The sequence below is a fragment of the Bubalus bubalis genome, chromosome 2 (assembly GCF_019923935.1).
Source record: "Bubalus bubalis isolate 160015118507 breed Murrah chromosome 2, NDDB_SH_1, whole genome shotgun sequence".
NCBI classification, from domain to species: Eukaryota; Metazoa; Chordata; class Mammalia; order Artiodactyla; family Bovidae; genus Bubalus; species Bubalus bubalis.
Genome location: NC_059158.1, coordinates 138164705 through 138186394, shown reverse-complemented (window position 1 = coordinate 138186394; position 21690 = coordinate 138164705). Strand labels below are relative to the sequence as shown.

General features: G+C 38.5%; 1 protein-coding gene and 1 non-coding gene across 2 annotated transcripts; both read right to left on the bottom strand.

Moving 5' to 3' along the window:
• Nucleotides 1-4145: 4145 nt before the first annotated feature.
• Nucleotides 4146-21411, bottom strand: COQ10B (coenzyme Q10B). Its single transcript, XM_006078153.3, has 5 exons — nucleotides 21214-21411; nucleotides 16242-16391; nucleotides 12528-12720; nucleotides 7903-8004; nucleotides 4146-5226 (listed from the first exon to the last, which is right to left on the bottom strand). The coding sequence occupies exons 1-5, from the start codon at nucleotides 21333-21335 to the stop codon at nucleotides 5059-5061; spliced, it is 735 nt and encodes a 244-aa protein (XP_006078215.1). The 5' UTR covers nucleotides 21336-21411; the 3' UTR covers nucleotides 4146-5058.
• LOC112583039 lies at nucleotides 9762-9863 on the bottom strand. The gene has a single exon (XR_003107402.1). It is a non-coding gene; the product is annotated as a U6 spliceosomal RNA (small nuclear RNA).
• Nucleotides 21412-21690: the final 279 nt, after the last annotated feature.

Genomic DNA, 21690 nt, shown 5'->3' with positions numbered 1-21690 from the left:
CTGAAATAGTAACACTCATCCTTTTTGTATGTAAATATTTTTATTGTATCATAACATTGTAGGTAGGGTTCTCTGTATCATAATGCATTTAAGACATTCAAGAAAATCTGATATATTGAGCTTGCAATTTTAAGTGTCCAGAAGTATTTGATTAAATCTGTAGTACTTAAATGTTCAGGGAAATTTAATTTCATACACTTAAGACTGTCCAGTTACACAAGCAGTATGTGAATATCTAGAGAAATGCTATTTAATTTTAGAAGGAATTTAATTAAAAATGATCTTTAGGAACACAAGGAATTCCCAGGCAAAGAGGAGTAGATTGGTATCAGTGGATCTATAGGAAGTTAAAAAATCGATGGAAAAGTGATGTGACTTAGAGCTGATATAATTACAACCTAAGAACCTAAAGAAGGAATAAAGAAGCAAGGTACTCAGTCCCCTAGAACTCCACCCGCAAGACTTAGCACTTGGACTCGCTGGATGCTGGGGGTTTAGGGTATCAGGTAAGGCCAAGTGTGGGAATGGAAACGAGGGTGAAATTAGCTGAAGGATTACTGAGATATTGGACTCCCAGTTCTTATCCCCTTTTCCCACACCACCAGGTAAGTTGCCTAATGGTTAATTCTCTGTGGAAAATGAATAGGAATGAGTGTCAGCCTGGGACACCAGGAAGAGCAGAGAGCTAGGATAAGAGAGGGACTAAAAACAAATGAAAGCCTACATTCCAAACTATGGGATCCTCAGTTCCTTACTAATCTTACAGAATGCCAACTGCCAGGCATTATGTCTACTTCATCTGTCCCTATTCCTGTTCTCAACCCCGTATTTTCTAAGGCAAGAGATAGGAGAATCCTTTTGTAGAAAAACTGAGCAAAGACCTCTAGATTCTGCCATTTGTGGAGTGCCCCCAGTGAAAAGGCTGGCTCGGGTCACCTTATAATGAAACTCACCAGTCATTATGCCCCATCTTAATTTCAATAAACTGGTTAGTACGTTGCCTTCAAATATTAAAGACAAACAAGAACCATTAGACAGCCAAGGAAGACTTCAATGGGAAGATTGCAAAAACCAGAAAGGACCTAAGGGAAACTTAAGATGAGATCTTGTCTCCTCAAAATAAGAAAGCTATTTTTTAAAAAAAGGACTAATTAGAAAAAAAAATCTTGAAAATTAGACTTCCCTGGCAGCACAGTGGTTAATAATCTGCCTGCCAGAGAAGGCGATGGCACCCCACTCCAGTACTCTTGCCTGGAAAATCCCATGGATGGAGGAGCCTGGTAGGCTGCAGTCCATGGGGTCGCGAACAGTCAGACACGACTGAGCGACTTCCCTTTCACTTTTCACTTTCATGCATTGGAGAAGGAAATGGAAACCCACTCCAGTGTTCTTGCCTGGAGAATCCCAGGGACGGGGGAGCCTGGTGGGCTGCCGTCTATGGGGTTGCACAGAGTTGGACACGACTGAAGTGACTTAGCAGCAGCAGCAGCCAATGCAGGGAACTCAGGTTCAATCCCTGCTCTGGGGAGATTCCACACGCTGCAGAGAGACTAAGCCTGTGCACCACAATTTCTGAAGCCTGCACACTTTAGGACCCAGGAGCCACAACTAAGGAGCCCCATGTGCTGCAACTGCTGAAGCCCGTGGGCCTAGAGCCTGTGCTCCACAACAAGAGAAGCCACCACAATGAGAAGCCCTTGCACTGCAACTAGAGTAGCGCCCACTCTGTGCAACTAGAAAAAGCCTGAGTGCAGCAATGAAGACCCAGCACAGCCAAAAAAAAAAATCTTGAAAGTGCAAACTATGGCAAATATAAAATTAACTAAAAGGGCTGGAAGATAGAATTGAAGAAATCTAAAAGGCAGAACAAAAACAGATGGAAAATAGGAAGTAAAGAGATACAGATTTAATACAAGAATTAGAAAGTCTAATTAGGTATTTCTGAATGAAAGAACCACAGAATATGGAGAGGAGGAAATTATTGAACAAATAATTCGCAGAAATTCCACAGGACTCAGAGATAAGCCTGTAACTAAAAGGATCCATAAGTTGCCCAACACAATTAACATAGGCAGCAAGGCAGATTGGCATGCATCTTTGACTGCCCCTGCTCAGTCACTTCAGTCATTCCGACTCTGTGCGACTCCATGCGACTCCATGGACTATACCAGGCCCCTCTGTCCATGGGATTCTCCAGGCAAGAATACTGGAGTGGGTTGCTATCTCCTTCTCCAATTTTCAGACTACTCAAAGAGTAAATTTTAAAAGTTTCCAGAGATCAAAAAAAGGATGTTAAAAGTACTGATTATAAGAATGTCATCAGATTTCTCAGAGGCAGCACCAGCTGCCAGAATACAATGAAGTCAGATCTTCAAATTATGGGGGAGGGGGGACTGTTTTTAATGTGGAGTTCTAGCCTCAAATAAGTTATAAAACAATGACATCTTCAGATACTCAAGGATTCTAAAAATTTAGCTCCCATTACCCTTTCTTAGGAAGCCACTAGATGATTACTTTTGCATTTTGAGAGTTAAAAAAATAAAAAGGAAGCCAAATTTCAGGAAGTAAGTACCCCAAGAGGAGGGTGGGGCGATAATTCTAGCATGCCTGCCAGGGGTTAAAGCTGCACAACAGCCTGGAGAGCATCCAGTCCAGACTGGAGCAGGATGAAAGAGTGGCTGCCAAGTAACGGAATACCCAACTCTAAGTGACTTAAACACTAGAGGTCTGTTATCTCACATAACCAGAGTGCCCACTACTAGATTGGTTCATTCAACCCTTGATGTTAGAGTTATGAATTGGCTTTTATGGAATAAATGCCCCTTCCCTTTTTGTGACAAGATTGCAGATGTAGCTGCAAACTTCACGTCCTCACGTAACCAGGCAAAAACTTAAGAAGTTTCTCTTCGAAGTTTCTTTCCACAGAGACAAAAGTCTTATCTGGTAGGTCCTATCCCAGTCTTCCCCTCAGATTCCACTGACCAGATGCCACTTCAAGAAAAGTTTCTAAAGGTGGTGGGGTTTTTCCCCTTTATGATATGGAAAGCATAGATGCCCCCCCCAATTTTTTTTTTTTTTTTGAATTTTCATTGGTGTGTGCCTGTGTGCTAAGTCACTTCAGTCGTGTCTGACTCTTTGGGACCCCATGAGACGTATATAGCTTGCCAGGCTCCTCTGTCCATGGGGATTCTCCAAGCAAGAATACTGGAGTGGGTTGCTGTTCCCTTCTCCAGCGGATCTTTTGGACCCAGGGATCAAACCCGGGTCTCTTTATGTCTCCCGCAATGGTAGGTGGGTTCTTTACCACTAGCGCCACCTTAACTCCACAGGTCACAGCCTTCAGAGCAAACACAAGAGCATAGATACTGGAGCCAGACTGCCTGGGTTTTCTCTATTACTTCTAAGACTCGCATTCTAATGATACTTGGGGAACCTCATGGGTCAAAAGGATGGCTAGATCAAGGCAATATTTGTGTATTCCTGGGTTCCCTCACTAAAATACCACCTACATATTATCATAATACCAGCCAGTTATGTCCAACCACTAAGTTAGATTCTGAACCTAAGAACTGACTTATGGCATTTGTAAGAATAGTAGTAAAGTACAGGTTCTTATTTCCATACACAGAGTAGTACTGTGCCGGGAAAAAAATACCTAGATCTTATCTTTGTCACTTAAAAAGAAAAACAACAAATACTTTTCTCATTTAAAAGGTACACGATTAAAAAAAAAAAAAAAAAAATCTGGTATGTGGGATCTTAGTTCCTTGACCAGAGATTGAACCCGTGTTCCTTATGCCCTGGGAAAACACTTCATTTCTAAGTGGAAAATTACTTTACCTGTGTGAAGGCACAAACCAAGCTCCATGTGAGTGGACTGTATGAATCCTTCACCATAGTATACCTACCATGTACCAGAGAGCAGGCACTTACAATAGATTAATGTAAATATGCATTCATAGAGGGAACTAACCCATGAAGTCCTTGGCTGATCTGAGGAAACAAAGGATGATTAATGCAAAAGGGTTGTTGGGTAGGGGATGAAGGAAGGGAAGGGGATTAATACTGATTAAAGGAGGACTGAATTTTGCCCAGATTTGTTTTTGTTAAAGTATTTTGAGACATTTCAATAACCAAAATAACTGTACAAAAAATAAACAAATTAACTTTATTAAGTTACCACTTCAGTCCTTACGTTGATTTGTTTACAAAAATATCAGTTTGAAATACATTATCGAAAGTGAATACACACAATAAATAGAAAATAAGGATGCATGGTGCTGCAGACATATCAACCAACTTATCTTGATCTATTGCCCACTGCTGTAGACAAAATTTGACACAGATTCAGCATTACTGACACAGCAGTCAAAATATCAGGGAGAGGGTTGCAAACTATGAGAAAAGTAACTTAAAACTCTGGACCAAAAAAATACTCTCTGGACCACTCACCAAAAAATAAAAATAAAAAATAATTGTTTATCTGGAAGCTAACCTTAGTATAATACTGAATTATCTACTACTATCCATAGGAACAATTCAAAAATAAGAAAAGTGCCAGGGAACCTTCATTAACAATATTTTTAAGTCAAAGTTTTTACTTTAAATATCTGATGATTACTCAAATATCCTAAGCCACGAGGCAGGCCCTAAGACAATAAGTTATAAATAGTCTGAAATTAATAACTTAAAACGTGACATGGTTAATATAGTACACACTGCATAAGTATCTCAACCAACCTCTTTCAGGTGAGGTAATAATTAAAAGGTTTAAATTTACAGTTTCAATTTCTGCTCAAAAGAGTGATATCAGTATTCCAGCAACAGTGATGACATCCTATTATTGTAAATATGCTAATATACATACTACTCTGAATTATACTTGATTGAATTCTATGTACATGTGGTTCCATATTCCAAGTGCAAATTTTCAACAGTATGGGTTTATAATCAAAGCTGGGTTTGACAAATGCTTTCTGACTTCTGAAAGCAAATGATGAAAGCACTTCCTAAAAGTGAATAAACTAGATACAAGTAGGTGACCATTTCCTTTTTTCTTTACGTGTGATGAACTTCATGAAGCATCAATTCCCGAGGTATGTTTGTTTCTGGACCATACAGCTTACACGCTCTTCTTTCAAAGGCAGTTACCATCTGCTTTACAACTTCATCGAAAAACAATGTGGCAAGCTGAGAGTGTAGAAGTGAGCGAAATTCAAAAGAAATCTGTAGGAAAATGTTAATAACTATTTTAGAAAGACCTTTCTTTTACTAAATCTCTACTTAGGGTAATGGTGTTTACACAGTGAAATGAGCTAATTGGCCCAATACCTAAGGCAGAGCAATATGGGCCTATGTCTAGGTGAGATTTTTAACATCAATAAGAGGGAGACCTATTTACTGCAGTAAGCACAACAGTGGCTGCACAACAAACATAAGTAAAACAAAGTCAATGAATCTCATTTTATGGTAAAGAATCTGATTTTATTAAGTTAAAAAAAACTGGAAAAAAAGCTTTGCTAAATGAGTATCATATTTATCACTTTGGCTCTTATTAGTGTGTCCCTTTAAGAGCTACCTTCTTTCCCAAAATGAAATGGTAGCTCAGCTGGTAAAGAATCCACCTGCAATGAGGGAGACCTGGATTCGATCCCTAGGTTGGGACGATCCCCTGGAGAAGGGAATAGCTACCTACTCTAGTGTTCTTGCCTGGAGAATTCCATGGACAGAGGAGCCTGGCAGGCTACAGTTCATGGGGTCACAAAGAGTCAGACACGACTTCCCAAAAGGAAGTAATGGAGGGAAGTGATCCCTCTGATAGGTTATTCCCAAAACTTTTCAACTGTGGTGTTGGAGAAGACTCTTGAGAGTCCCTTGGACTGCAAGGAGATCCAACCAGTCCATCCTAAAGGAGATCAGTCCTGGGTGTTCTTTGGAAGGAATGATGCTGAAGCTGAAACTCCAGTACTTTGGCCACCTCATGCAAAGAGCTGACTCACTGGAAAAGACTCTGATGCTGGGAGGATTGGGGGCAGGAGGAAAAGGGGTCGAGAGAGGATGAGATGGCTGGATGGCATCACTGACTCAATGGACGTGAGTCTGAGTGAACTCCGGGAGCTGGTGATGGACAGGGAGGCCTGGTGTGCTGCGATTCATGGGGTCACAAAGAGTCGGACACGACTGAGTGACTGAACTGAAATGAACTGAATACCAGAAAGGTTAGGTTAATCCACAAACTAGATGGCAAAGGTGCTTCAATCTTAAAAGTAGACAAGGATTTAAAGTTCAGATTTATTTGATCAGGAACTTGTCGTGATTTCCCTTCTTAGATTTCATAGGTGATGGTTAATTTTTAAATTTCTACTACCATGTTCTGAATAATTTTAAATATACTGAATCCACATTACTTTTAACTTCAGAAGGCATTCATTTATAAGATTATATTTAAGAGGCAGTTAATATTATAAATTATTTTGATGAATATGGTACTGTCCACATTTACATTAAAGGATCCTTTTGAGTATTCAAAAAAATAAAAAAATAAATTTCATTTATATCCCCTCAAGACTGAATTCAAAGCAACCAGTTTGAGAAATAATGCCTTAAGGATGAAATATCCACTTTTAAAAGTTTTAATTTTAAAATAATTTTGCTTATTAAAAAGTTGCAATAATACTACTAAGATTTCTCATATACCCACCACCCAGATTTCAGGTTTTATATAACCACAGTGCAATTAAAACTAGGAGATTAACATATAGAGTTAATATTACTAGATAATAATGCTATTATCTACTCTACTGAGGTTTCATTCAAATTTCCCCAAGTGTTCCATTAGTGTCCACTAATTTTTATGAAAAAATTATGAAATGAAAATGAAAACAATCTAAGAGCTGAGACCAGCATACAGTAATTTACTCAAAATTATAACCATATTTTAAAATGTAAGCCTGAGCTGCAAATACAGGAATCAACTCATATAAATAAATAAAAAGCCACACAAGTGACTTTACGTTTTCTATAGCTAAGGTGATATGAACAAGAAAATATCAATAGCACAGTATTACATTTAAAAATATATTTTTCTTTTGAATTTTATTTCTGCAATTCGTAAGACGCAGATCAATGTACAGATTTCATTTGGTGTTACACTGTTATTAAGCTGGTAGTAAGCAAGACATGTGTCTTATAATCTATGGACTTGTAAAAATTATAAAATAGAGAAGGCATTCAAGGTTTCAGGAAAGAGAGAAAAGGTCACTGGCATTCTTTCCTTTTTTTTGGCTGTGCCATGTGGCATGAGGGATCTTAGTCTCCAGCCAGGGACGGAACCAGTGTCCCCTGCAGTGAAGTGTAAACTCCTAACCACTGGACTGCCAGGGAATTTCCCTTAGTATTCTGTCTTATAAAATTAGTGCCAAAAAAAAAAAAAAAGTCAGTGCAGAAAAAGATGAATATTCAATACTCAGAAATTTGAGATTAAAAAAAAAGTCTTATAGTAATCGCTATGCATAAGTGTGTGTGTGTGTGTGTGTGTGTGCGCGCGCGCGTGCGCATGCACGCGAGCACGCTCAGTTGCTCAGTTGTGTCCAACTCTTTCCATCCCCATGGACTGGGGCCCACCAGGCTCCTCTGTCCATGGAATTTTCCAGTTAAGAACACTGGCGTGAACTGCCATTTCCTACTCCAGGGGATCTTCCTGACACAGGGTTTGAACCTGAATCTCCGGCGTCTCCTGCATTGGCAGGTGGATTCTTTACCACTGAGCCACCTGGGAAGCCCAATTGCTATGCATGCAGTTTACTAATTATAGCATCTGGATTCTAATAAAAATGAATTACTCCTTCTTTACCAACTTTATTTGATATTTGGAACAAATAGAGAGCTTTATGAGAGACTTACTGAAAAATCCAAAGTACAAGTTCTTGGGTAGCCAGGAAGACCTGGGCTAAAACGCCAAACAGTCTCCAAATGATTGAAGAGCTTCCCATCAGTACACGATGCCTAGAACAAAATGAAACGAAACGAAACAAAAAACAGTAAAACACCAGTTGGATTGTCCAGAATCTATAATTGAGGATGCTTTCATTGAAAGTAAATTTTTTTATAGATTAGACCACAGGTGACAAAAAGTTCTCTTAGCTTGGTACTAGGAAGAGATCTCTTGCTGACATAAGCCATTTTCCTTTCTCCTGGGATTCCCAAGGTTACTACTAGTTCTCTCTTCCACTGCTGTCACCCACTGTGCTACTTCAAGTTCTCCCCCTACAACAAAATAGGGAGTTACTATCTGGAAGTTTATTTCCAGCTCTGCCACTTATTAGTGATCCTGGACAAGTTAATTCCCTGTATTTCCTTAACCTGTAAAATGAGCATAATGCCTATTTTTTACCATCACTATGAGATGGCTAAATTTAATACTTGTAAGGAATCTGGCATAGATCCCTAGAACAATTCTGTAATTCTTGCCTGCCCAAAGATCTTCCTTATCAATCACATTTACTCTTTCTCTAACTCACTATTCTTTCTCAAGGGGCCTCTATGGTTCCAGTTTTCTTAAGTCTAGTCCTGACTCATTGCTTTCTGACCTCTCATCTCTTCAGTGCTCATTATTTCACATACATGTGTACACTGCAACATAATACACAGTGATACTATGTGCAGTGCAATCTGACATGTCCCATTCTCTAGCATTAAAAAATACCGGTTGAGACCCAGCCAAGAGTTGCCTTCCACAGTGTGAAAAACAGTGGCCAGGACCACAGTTACTAAAACACTGTCAGAACTGGTTATGACCTTGAATGAAGTTCCACTTCTTTATTTACTATCCTAAGATGCCATCTGGGCCTTATTGTACTAGTAGACAATTGACCTCAAGAATATATATGCTATGTTCCCTCAAAAACAGGCTATTTTTTAACTCTTGTTTCAAAGTCTTGGGCTTCCCAGGTGGCTCAGGTAGTAAAGAATCTGCCTGCAATGAGGGAGACCTGGGTTTGATCCCTGCATTGGGAAGACCCCCTGGAGAAGGCAAAGGCTACCCACTCCAGTATTCTGGCCTAGAGAATTCCATGGACTGTATAGTCCATAGGTTTGCAAAGACTTGGGACACGACTGAGAGACTTTTACTTTCACTACTGTAGAATCTTTATAAACTGCACCCATACTAAAAAGCATTTTAAAAGCATTCACATTTATAAAAAAAATTTTAATTTTTAATATGGAAACCAGTGAAAGTTTTTTATTTAGACACAAAAAATAACAGTCATTAAGTAAAAAAATCTCTTCAAGGCTTCTTGCCTTCTGAAATGGCCCACAATCTGAGAAGTTTCTTCTAAATAAATCTAGTTCGTATTTAAAAAAAAAAAAATTTTCCCCCAAAGTATTTGGCTTTATACTTGGTTCAATAACGAACACCTAATTTTTAAAACCATCAAAAACCTATAATAAAATATTATTTCAGTTATTCGACTTTATTTACTTTTTTTTTTGGCTGTGCCTTGTGGCTTGTAGTATCTTTTGTCCCCCAATCAGGGATCAAACCTGTGCTCCCTGCAGTGGAAAAGTGGGGTTTCAACACTGGACCACCAGGGACGACCCTTTTTTTTTTAAGTGGAGGATAATTGCTTTACAGTAATGTGTTGACTTCTGCCATACAACAATGTGAATGAGCCATAAGTATACATATATCCTCTCCCTCTGGAACTTCCCCCCAATTCCCCACCCCTCTAGGTGGTCACAGAGTACCACAATGAGCTCCCCAAAATATGGAATGGTTCATGAATTTGCATTCATCCTTGTGCAGGGATCACGCTGATCTTCTTTATATTGTTCCAATTTTAGTATATTTGCTGCTGAAGCAAGCACTCTATTTACTTTTATTTCTAATTTTTTACAACTTTTTCAGTTACCCAACTTTAGGGTGAAGCATTCCATCCTTCTTTACAATCATGTATGAAGCTTATAAGAAATTTAATAGTAAGGGAGAAACAGCTGTTGGGAATAATCATTACCATATAGCACCTTCCTCTGACTATTTGTTAACAAAATGTGGCAGTGCTTTCTTGTATCAATAACCTAGCCCAAGGACCCACAGATTTTTACTGGTATGTTTTGATAGGGACAATACTGCCAATGATCTCATTCCTAACAGAGATACTGAACACAGCAAGTAGGCTTCTGGCCATGACAGACTGATGAATCTACGTGATTTATGTAGAATCACTCACATGTCAAGTCACAGGCACATTTGGGGCAGCTAATAAAAGATGTCACATAGCTTTTGTTGCTTTCTTGGTTCTAATTTTTATTGTATGTTACATATGTGCATTAGGTATTAAGATCTAGAATCTGAGCCCAGGGAAAATTTAAAACTGAACATACCTGTGTTTTATTCTCAAATAAGTCTTTAAATATTAGCACATTAAGTGAGGCAGCTTATTTTAATGGAAAAATAATTTGGCAATCAGACATACACAGTATGAATTTGTGTGTACCTTGGGTCTCCAGAACAACCCAAATGCTGCCTAATCTTTAGGTCATGCTAACATACTAAGTTGTTTCAGTCACATCCAACTCTTTGTGACCTCACAGACTATAGCCTGCCAGGCTCCTCTGTCCATGGGATTCTCTAGGCAAAAATAATGGAGATGGTTGCCATTTCTTCCTCCAGGGGATTTTCCTGACCCAGGAACTGAACCCCAGTCTCTTATGTCTCCTGCATTGGCAGGTGGGTTCTTTACCACTGGTGCCACCTGGGAAGCCCTTAAATAATAAATTAGCACATTAAGTGAGGCAGCTTATTTTAATGGAAAAATAATTTTGGAATCAGACATACACAGTATAAATTTATGTGGGCTCTTAATTTCTCTAAGCCTCCCAAAATTAAGATAGTAATATATAATACATACTATTACAATTAAAAAAAAAGTTTCCTGCCTCCTTGGCAGTGCTGAAGGTTACTGAAATTACTATGAACATCTGGATATACAGGAACACAGGAACACAGCAGTGAGAACTTCATAAACAAAAGCCCTCATGACTGAGGATTCAGAGATGAAAAAGAAGATCTCCCATTCCCTTAAGTAGCTCGATTCTGTCAAGCAGAAATCCAAAGGAAGAAAGAAGTTATACTAAAGAGTGGTAAAAGAAATAAATAAAGCACATGCAAAGCCTAGAGGAATCACCGAGGTAGAACAGACTAGCCATATGAAAGGAAAGGGAAAAAGCAGGCTGGGAGTTGAAGGATTAACAGGCAAAGAATCAAGTTTATTACAGATAGAAGAGGGAACAATATGCAAAGGCACAGGGCCGTGGAATAAGTACTATACGGTACATTCATGGAGTCAGGGAAAGGAAGAAAGCCAGGGGGAGAAAATGATATGGTTTTAGAGTTCTTTAGTTAGATGCAGGATATGTTAAGATCGAAGTTATAAGAATCTGAATGGTAAGAGATTGAGGTCAGAGGACTCAACTGTAAGATTTATAGATATTCACTGTTGTCAGACTAGAGAGTCTTGGCTGTGTAACCCTGGGCAAGCTATCTAACTCTTCTAAGGCTTAGCATACTCAACTATAGGATGATGGAGGATAATAAAATTTGCATCTCAAAGGGCTGTTGTGAAGATTAAACAATTCAAGTAAAGCGCTACAGAGCTTAATACATTAGCTATTATAAGAGAGGCAGTGCACTATAGTAGGTAAAAACTCCAAAACTATGAGGCAAACAGGTGGGTATGGGGCAGACTTTTAAGTGGAGTTGACATTTTGACAGTGGGACTAGGGTGGACTCCAATGTCTTAGCTTCACTGGACAGTATATTCTTTCTGGTATGAGAGCTGCATGTCCTCAATGACTGACAAAGAGGTGAAAAAGGCACTTAGCTCTGGCCAATAACCAAGAAATGATACCACCACTAAATCAAGTGGGCACAAAACACAACTCAAGCTTTCAAAGTCTGTTCACTGCACTTTAGGAAGTCAAAATAAATGGTAATGTAACTCTGGAATTCTCCTTTTTCATGTGTTGAAGTCTGAGTACCCTTTCTATATATGTACCCTTCTCTGAGAAGGGTAAGATGATTAATATAATGCATGCAACAGTACCTGGCATTTCAGTACCTGGTACATGGCAGGATGACTTCAACAATGTTTATATTCTCCACATTTATATCTTTTCTATCTTTCTTCATCCTCTCACCACTTTCCCTGCCTTAACTTAAAAAAAAAGCACAAGTATCAATATTAAATTAAAACATTTCTTACTTGTGTGGCTGAATCTTTCCTAGGGGTCAGCAGTTCTCAACAGAAGGACAAAAGAAAAAGCTTCTCATTTCCATGTTCTAGTTAAATTTCTATTTGGAAAGAATAATGCTAATATTGTATAAAATAACACAACTTAAGTGATATAACAGTTTGTTTTCCCCTCCTCCTATTAGTTTAGGGAAATCTTCTTAAGCTATTATACATTAATCCATTTAATATATCACTAGTTGGGGAATATTTAAAAACAAAAAACAAAACCATTACCTTCACCAAATGTGGTTTCACCAAGGTTACTACTGATGTATAGCGCTCCAATACAGGTGGAAACCCAATTTCTAATCGTGTTTTGCAGTATCCAGATCTCCTTGATATTATATCTGATTTTTTACACCAAGGAACAAAATGCTTGTAATCCTCCATTCCAGATACTACATCATACATTTCCTGCATAGAATAACTTAAAAAAAAAAGGAAAAGTGTTAACTGCACCTATTTATACAGTACATATACACTTTAAATCAGCGGTCCCCAACCTTCTTGGCATCAGGGGCTAGTTTTGTGAAAGACAATTTTTCCATGGAATGGGGAAGAGAGGATGGTTTCAGGATGACTCAAGTACATAACATTTATTGGACACTTTATTGCTATTATTATTACATCAGCTCCACCTCAAATCATCAGGTATTAGACCCCAGAGGTTGGGGACCCCTGCTTTAAACTGAATAAATAATAAAACTTACTGTGTATGAGGCAAGAAGTTATTTGGCACACACATTAATACTGCTTTATAATAAATGGCTGATGAATTACGGTACATTCATACTGTGGAACGCATCAGTTATCTAAAAGGATTAAGATCAAATGTACAGTTCACCCTTGAACAACACAGGTTTGCCCTGTGTGGGTCTACTTACATAAGAATTTTTTTGATCAATATAGTACTTGTATTTTTGTTTTACAGATTTTTAAATTAAATGTGGGGGAAAGTTTGTGTTCAATTAGAAATCACAATATGTGGAATCAAATAAACTAAGGTTTGAGTCTTGATTTTATACAAACTGTTTCAGCTTCCTGCCTTTGGATAAATCATTTATCAATTCCTTGTTTTGAAATAGAAATAGCAGTATGCATTTTTTTTTTTTTTTTTACTGTGTGGGGGTCTGTACTCCCAAACCCCCCATCTTTCAAGGGTCAACCATATACCTTAGAGCAAAGAGGTTTAAAATATATTGCTACATGAAAAAAGGCACAAATATCAAGTGTTTAATAATTGAGGAAATACACTATACACTTACAATATTTCTTTTTCTTTTTTTACAATATTTCTTAAATAAAATTGTATATATCTTGTCTGCTTTATATACAATTTATTATCCATTTGAGAAATGGATATAAGTATATACTGTAATTCCTCAATTTTAAACATTTGATATTTGCTTTTTCTGAAAATAATTATGTTAATAGACTGTAATGAAAATATATTTTAAAAGTCCTAAAAGGATATAAATTAAACAATTACCAGTTGTTAATTCAGGAAAAAAAGAGTAGGATTAAAAAACAGACTAACTCTTTAATATATATATTTCTATTTTTTCTGTTTTTGTGTCTTTTTTAAATTCTTTTTTTCTATTTTTTTTCTTTTCATTCTAGTATATATACTTATAAATTGTGAAGTGTTTATACAAGTATGCAAACATTTTGTAATTAAGAAAAAAAATCAATTCTATAATACAAAAAAGGGGAATTTCTCACTCTTTCTGAGCCAGCATAACACCATGCCAACCCAAGCTTTACAAAGAACATAAAAAATCTATAAACCTGTATTACCTGTGAGTACTGAAGCAAAACTTCTAGGTAAAATACCAGCAAATATAATCCCAGTAATATATTAAAAAAATAAAACAATCAAATACAACTCATTTAAGGATGTATGGATGAACCATCCATAGTCCATACAACCAACCATACATAGTATGGATGGTTCAGTACTAAGAATTATTATAACCACATTATTTAGCCAAAACAAAATCATTGTAAGATTCCCTTCACAGATAGTAAAATATAAGAAACAATACTATTAGCATTAGAAAGAAACCAATGATGCCATCATTACAGTCATTTGATATTGTTCTAAATTGTCAAAGAAATTAAAAATCAATCAATCAAGAATTCAGTTAGGTAGCCTGTTAAGAAATATATAAAAGTTAATACTGTCTCTATACTAACAAGTAGAAAATAGTCACATACAAACGCAAAATACCTAGAAATAAATTCAACAAAGACACATCAGGGTTTAAATGAAAAAAAAAACAAACAAAAAACCACACGGTGGATACATATAAAGACAACTGAATAATGAAAACCAGACGTGTATTATTCTTGGTTATAAAGAGTCAACACTGCTAAAATAGAATTCATCTCAAAATGATGCAGTAAAGAACCACATTCTAAATTTTAAAAGGGTATGTTTGGAATATGACAGAATGAGCGTGTATATATATTTAAATTAATCTTTATGATCATGAAATGAGGCCCACAGAGGAAAGAGTAAATAAACGTACTCTAGTCTCCCCATGTTCTCAGACACTTGGAAATAAATGCCAATATAAATCCCATAAAGATGTATGAGACCCGATAGCCTGGAAGCTATTTGCATAAAAATAGTCTATTATGTTCAAATATCAATTCTAAAACATAGTAGTTTCATATGACCCTGACTAGGTTGCTTAACCTCTCAATTTTCTTCATCCATAATTGAAAAATACTTCTACAGAGTTATTTTAAGGGTTAAAGGAAATAGTTTTGGCATAATGCACAATGCTTACTAAGCACTTCATAAATGGTAGCTATTACGTGTTTACATCAAACAATATATGGGGGAAGGTGATCATTAGATAAGACCAATTTGTAATAAAAAGAATTTTAGCACGAGAAAGAATAAGGAAGCAAGAAAGAATAAATAAATATGGTGGGAAAAATAAGCTTTGGAGTCATGACACAACATAATTTCTCAGCTTCAGTTTCTTCATCTTTACAATGGGAAAAATACCTAGATCACATGATTACTGTAAGAATTAAATGAAACAATATAGAGCACCCAGCAGGCCTGTCAAATGACAAGTTCACAATAAAAGGGAGATATTATTAGTAATTCAAAAGTAAAGCAGACCAGTTCACTATTTGATTTCTCATCTTTTTGTTGCCATTTCTGTTTTTAAGACACCAGCTGGGGCAAAGATGTCTACCTATCCAAGTATTGAGGCTTACTTTACATGGCATTCTTGCTGGCCACCAGTAGGCTACAAATTAAACAGCTGTCACATGACTACTTCTTGCCAATAATATCTGAGAGTAAGCACTGTGTGTCACTTCCAGGACCAATATGATTAAGCATCAGGTGTTTCTTTTTAAGAGATCCTGAAGACCAAGGAATTATAAAAGTACCAAGTTGGATGGAGCCTGGGTTCTTGCCTGACTCTGTAAACAGGTTTATTGGAACACAACCATGCCCATTGTTAGTTCTGGGCTACACTGACCATGTTGAGTAGTTGCAACAGAGACAGTATGGCCCACAAACCTATTTACCAACTGGCCCTTTACAGAAAAAGTTTGCCAACCTCTGCTCTGGATGGTAGGGGCCTCTTAGCATGTTTATATATACTTACCTATGTATGTGTGTAGGTGAGGGAGCTATACAAACATATTTGGCCCAACATATCAGTAATGATGCCACTATAAAAAAGAACAGTGTACAAAAATGCAGGACATAAACAGTTTATTTTCTTTAAATGTCAAGATTTAAACCTATCCTATAAAGTTACCATAAGATTATATTCATTCAACCAGTATTTATAAAATAGCAAGGGTGAGAAAATCAGAGCTTGGTCTGTAAGAAACGAATCTAGAAAAAAAGAGGCACAATATTCTAAAGAACATTGTGAACATGCTCTTTTAATAGATCTATTACTATATACAAACCCTATAATTCTCCTTTCTGAATATTCTTTTCTTTTGTTTATTAATGGTGCAGCAATTCTGAAGAAGCTTCTTGCGTGTATCTTCTTAAGAAAAACTGAGGTATGTAGTTGAAGAGTTCTGCTCATCAGTATACCACAGGAAGCTAAATAACTAAAAAGACAGAAATTACCTGATTGAGTAACATTGACAATTAAGAGGAAACAAATTAGAGACCATTAAGTAACAATCATACTTCAGGTGTTTGCAACCTTAGAATATTTCCAAAAAAATTACACATGCAAAAAATAAGCTTCTTGAACACCATAAAGAAAACTAAAAATACCAGCTTACAGTTAGGGTTAGAGCCTTCAGACACAAAAGGTATCTCTCAGAGTTGGCTTTTAGTTTGCAGTCATGTGTTAACAACATATTCCTGCCCTAGGATGGGAGAATATTCATTGTCCAATTTTTAACTCATCTACCCATCTTGTTTTCCCAGCTGCATCCACAGGGGTTTCCTTAATTCTTGATCTACTCTATGAGATCTGAAATTAGGTCCCTCTCTCCACTGTATATGTGGCAGGCCTGTCAGATCTATTGCTCAATTATCTTTTACCTTCCAATCTCCATTTCCATGTGTATATGTAGAAACATATGTCAAGGTAATTAGAATGTTAACTAGGGTACTTCATAATACAGATTCCTGATACGCTCTTGTTCACCTATATATTTTTAGCCTTTACACCAGTAAGATTATTGCATAACTATTATACACTACTATTTGTGCATTAGTTCACATATTTATTGAGCTGCTATTCTGTGCCAAGCACTAGGGACATAATGGTGAATAAAACAAAAAGATTACATTCTAGGTGAGGATTAAATAAGCCACTAAAATAGAAATGGGTGTAAGGACATGTAATTAGGACCTTCTTCAGATAGGGTAATCCAGGAAGTCCTCCGAGGTTGTATTTCAGCTGAGACATAATGGATAAGGAGGAGTTATTCCAGCTGAGCTATTTCAAATCCTAAAAGATGATCCTGTTAAAGTGGTATAGTCAATATGCCAGCAAATTTGGAAAACTCAGTAGTTGCCACAGGACTGGAAAAGGTCAGTTTTCATCCCAATTTTAAAGAAGGGAAATGTCAAAGAACATTCAAACTACTGCACAGTTGCACTCATTTCACGTGCTAGCAAAGTAATGCTCAAAATTCTTCAAGCTAGGCTTCAACAGTATGTGAATTGAGAACTTCTGGATGTGTAAGATGGATTTAGAAAAGGCAGAAGAACAAGAGATCAAATTGCCAACATCTGGTGGATCATAGAAAAAGCTAGAGAATTCCAGAAAAACATCTGCTTCATTGACTATGCTAAAACCTTTGGCTGTGTAGGTTAACAACAAAGTGTGCAAAATTCTTAAAGAGATGGGAATACCTGACTACCTTATCTGCCTCCTGAGAAACCTGTATGCAAGTCAAGAAGCAATAGTTAGAACCAGACATGGAAAAATAGACTGGTTCCAAATTGGGAAAAGAGTACATCAAGGCTGTATATTGTCACCCAGCTTATTTAACTTATATGCAGAGTACATCATGCAAAATGCTGGGCTGGATGCAGCATAAGCTGGAATCAAGATTGCCGGGAGAAACGTCAATAATGTCAGATATGCAGATGATACCACCCTTATGGCAGAAAGCGAAGAGGAACTAAAGAGCCTCTTGATGAAGGTAAAAGAGGAGAGTGAAAACTCTGGCTTAAAACTCAACATTCAAAAAACTAAGATCATGGCATGTGGTCCCATCACTTCACGGCAAATAGATGGGGAAGCAATAGAAACAGTGACAGACTTTATTTTCTTGGGCTCAAAAATCACTGTGGGTGATGAATGAAACCATGAAATTAAAAGACACTTGCTCCTTGGAAGAAAAACTATGACAAACCTACACAGTATATTAAAAAGCAGAGATATTACTTTGTCTACAAAGGTATGTATAGTCAAAGCTATGGTTTTTGTAGTCATGTACAGATGTGAGAGCTGGAAAATAAAAAAGGCTGAGCACTGAAGAATTGATGCTTTTGAACTGTGGTGCTGGAGAAGACTCTTTAAAGTACGTTGGACTCCAAGGAAATCAAACCAGTCAATACTAAAGGAAATCAACCCTGAATATTCATTGGAAGGACTGATGCTGAAGCTGAAGCTCCAATACTTTGGCCACCTGATGCGAAGAGCCAACTCACTGGAAAAAAATCCTGATGCTGGGAAAGATTGAAGGCAGGAGAAGAGGATAACAGAGAATGAGATGGTTGGATGGCATCACTGACTCAATGGACATGAGTTTGAGCAAATTCTGGGAGATGGTAAAGAATAGGGAACCCTGGCGTGCTGCAGCCCATGGGGTTGCAAAGAATCAGACCCCACTGAGCAACTGAACAACAGCAGCCATGTAAAGGGTGAAATACGTATGTATGTACATAATGTGTGTGTACACATATATAAGATCTCTCTCTCATACACACATATGTGTGTGTCTGTACATGGGAGGAGGAGAGGTAGATACAAACCATTTCAAGTAGTAGGGAAGAGCCTGGCAGCATCCAGACTCTCAAAAAGATTAACAGTGCAGAAGCAGTATAGCAAGCCAGGGCAAGAGCACAATGAAATAACTGTTAAAGAGGCTGGAGCTGGATTATGCTGGGGACTACTGGTCAGTATAAAGCAATTTGGGATTTATTCCCAATGAGATGCTCTTAAAGTGTTCCACCTAAGAGAATAATATTTCATTAAATCAAGTCTTCAGGTTATTTTTTTAACAGAGAAGGGAGTGGCCTGGTGAAATCTCATGTTATATATAACATTTGATTCATATAAAATATGATTTACGTATAAATAAAACTTCTTTAAGGACACTGACATCCCATAGTGTGGCTGGAAGAGAAAACTGAGTTAAAGAATGATTGAGGAAATTGGGGCTATTCAGAAAGAAGATCAGGGGTGGACTGTAAGGAGATCAAACCAGTCAATCCTAAAGGAAATAAACCCTGAATATTTGCTGGAAGGACTGATGCTAAAGCTGAAACTCCAATGCTTTGGCCACCTGATGTGAAGAGTCCACTTATCAGAAGAGACCCTGATGCTGGGAAGGATTGACGGCAAAAAGAAAAGAGGGCAGCAGAGGATGAGATGGTTAGATAGCATCACGGACTCAATGGACATGAGTTTGAGCAAAGTTCAGGAGACAGTGGAGGACAGAGGAGCCTGGCATGCTACAGTTGATGAAGTCGCAAAGAGTTGGACATGACTTAAAAGACAGAACAGCAATAACTAGTGCAAAAAAAAAAAAAACAGAATGAGAGAGAAGGCAATAGTGAACTAGAGATGGAAGTAAGATGTAACATGCTATGTGGGTGGAGGAAAAATGACCAAGTGACAGTCTATTGGGGTCACAAACAGTCGGACACGACTGAGCACAATAGGAGTTTTCTGATCAGTTTGCCTATTATGGTTACAATGTCCTGGACAGCACATCCATCTTCATACTTTATCATAAATAGTATGTCTTCAGCTACAATATGAGAAGAGAACCTTACAGTCATACACATGTTTAAACCATAGAATGAAAACTGAACATAAGAAGGGCAGTTTTTTGGTCACTAAACTTCCAGTACTACATCCTAAATACTGTATTATAATAAAGGCCAGAATCAGCCTTGCAATGAATTTATAAATTATCTCCCTTTTCATTATCATAAACAGTAAATAGACTGAAATTTAAACCTTAATTTGATCATTAAAGCAATTTTTTTCTCAAAAGTAACAGCCAGCATTTTATAAGAGCAATACAGCAGTAAAGTATGATAAAGTGTTCTGCTTGGAACTTTCTAAAGCTATTTCCTAAAGCAAGAGTGAAGGATGTGAGATGATTTTATTTCAGTTTCGACCAAAAAATGTCTAAAAGGATTTAGAGTTAATTGGGTTGTTGATATTTTAAAAAATTTATTGACTCTAAATGTCCTGGAAGGAGCTCAAGCAGATTTGTGTTTTCTCCCTCCATCCCGTACAGATTACTATTGAATTAATTTTAAAAGTTAACTTTAATTTTCGAGCATAGAATATAAATGTTAAGAATTAAAAAAAAAAATTTCGAGCATAATTTATTGACGTGTCATTAATAAAAGGAAACTGGTGGAAATATGGAAAATTTCATGTCTCCTCTTCCATTATCTACCAAAAAAAAACCTGGAAAATCGAAGGCAGACTCTTGAGTCAAGGTTACAGGACTGCTAACTTAAAATAGGAGGGAAAAAAAAAAAAATCCAAGTCCCCTACTTCGGCTTCGGTTTAGTTTAGCTAGCACCAAAGTGGGAACGGGGGTGGGCAAAGACCGCTACCAGAAACTGGGGAAAGCACCTCTGGCCATCGTACACCCTGAAGGAACAAAAGGGGACTCGCTGACAGGCCACAAACTCCCACAACCATCAACCCCCAACTCCCGCACCGCAGTTATAACTTCCGGAGAACAGCAGCAGTAGGCCGTAGGGGAGGAGACCGGAAGAGCCCAAAGGCACCTCCCCGCCCCATCAAGTGGCTTCATCAGCTGCTTCCAAGTCGCTGAGCGGAAGGATTCACCGCTTCTCGCGAGGGCTGGGAACCACAACACAAGACGGAGCGGCCTGAACAGGCTGGCGACCCTCCGGCCAAGGGGGCGGAGAGAAGGGGCCTGAGTCCGTCACTCGCCGAAGGCAATAGTAGGCCCTTTGTCTACATAGACGCGGAAACGCATCCGATACGCCTAAAAGTGAAATGGCTCAGTCGTGTTCGACTCTTTGGACCCCCATGGACTGTATAGCCTACGGGGCTCCTCTGTCCATGGGATTTTCCGGGCAAAGGTACTGGAGTGGGTTGCCTCACCGCAAATGTCCCGGGTCCCCTTGCTCAACAGGCCGTACGGAGGGAGAAATTACCCTCGCTGCGGCGCCCCCATTGTTCATTACCTGACGTTCCTCGCAGGCACCTGCGCTGGAGCCGGGGCTCTGGCGGCTGCCGCGGACTTCGGACAGCATCCCGAGACCACCTTTTTCAGGGCTCTTTGACCTATCCGAGCTGCCATGATCATCCTACTGAAGCCGGTCGCCAGTAAACCCGGATCAGGCCCACGGCACCGCCCTCCTCCGGCGGCCCGGGCCACCCGGCGCCGCCGCCCTCCAGCCAATCAGCGGGCCGCCTGAGCGGTCAGACACGCCCCATTTCCCCCTCTCTCTGATTACGCAAAGCTGACGCACACTCCCACTGCCACAGAGCCCCCTGTAAACGGGCTACGTCATCCAGCCGGCCAATCAGAGGGACTGCAGAGCCGGGTGGACGAATCCCTCTAGGCTGGCGGGTGTTCAGTTCCCGCCGCGCTCTGACGTAAGAATTACCGTGACCGCTCACCCCTGCTCCAGCTCGGGAACTGTTCCTCGATTCACCAA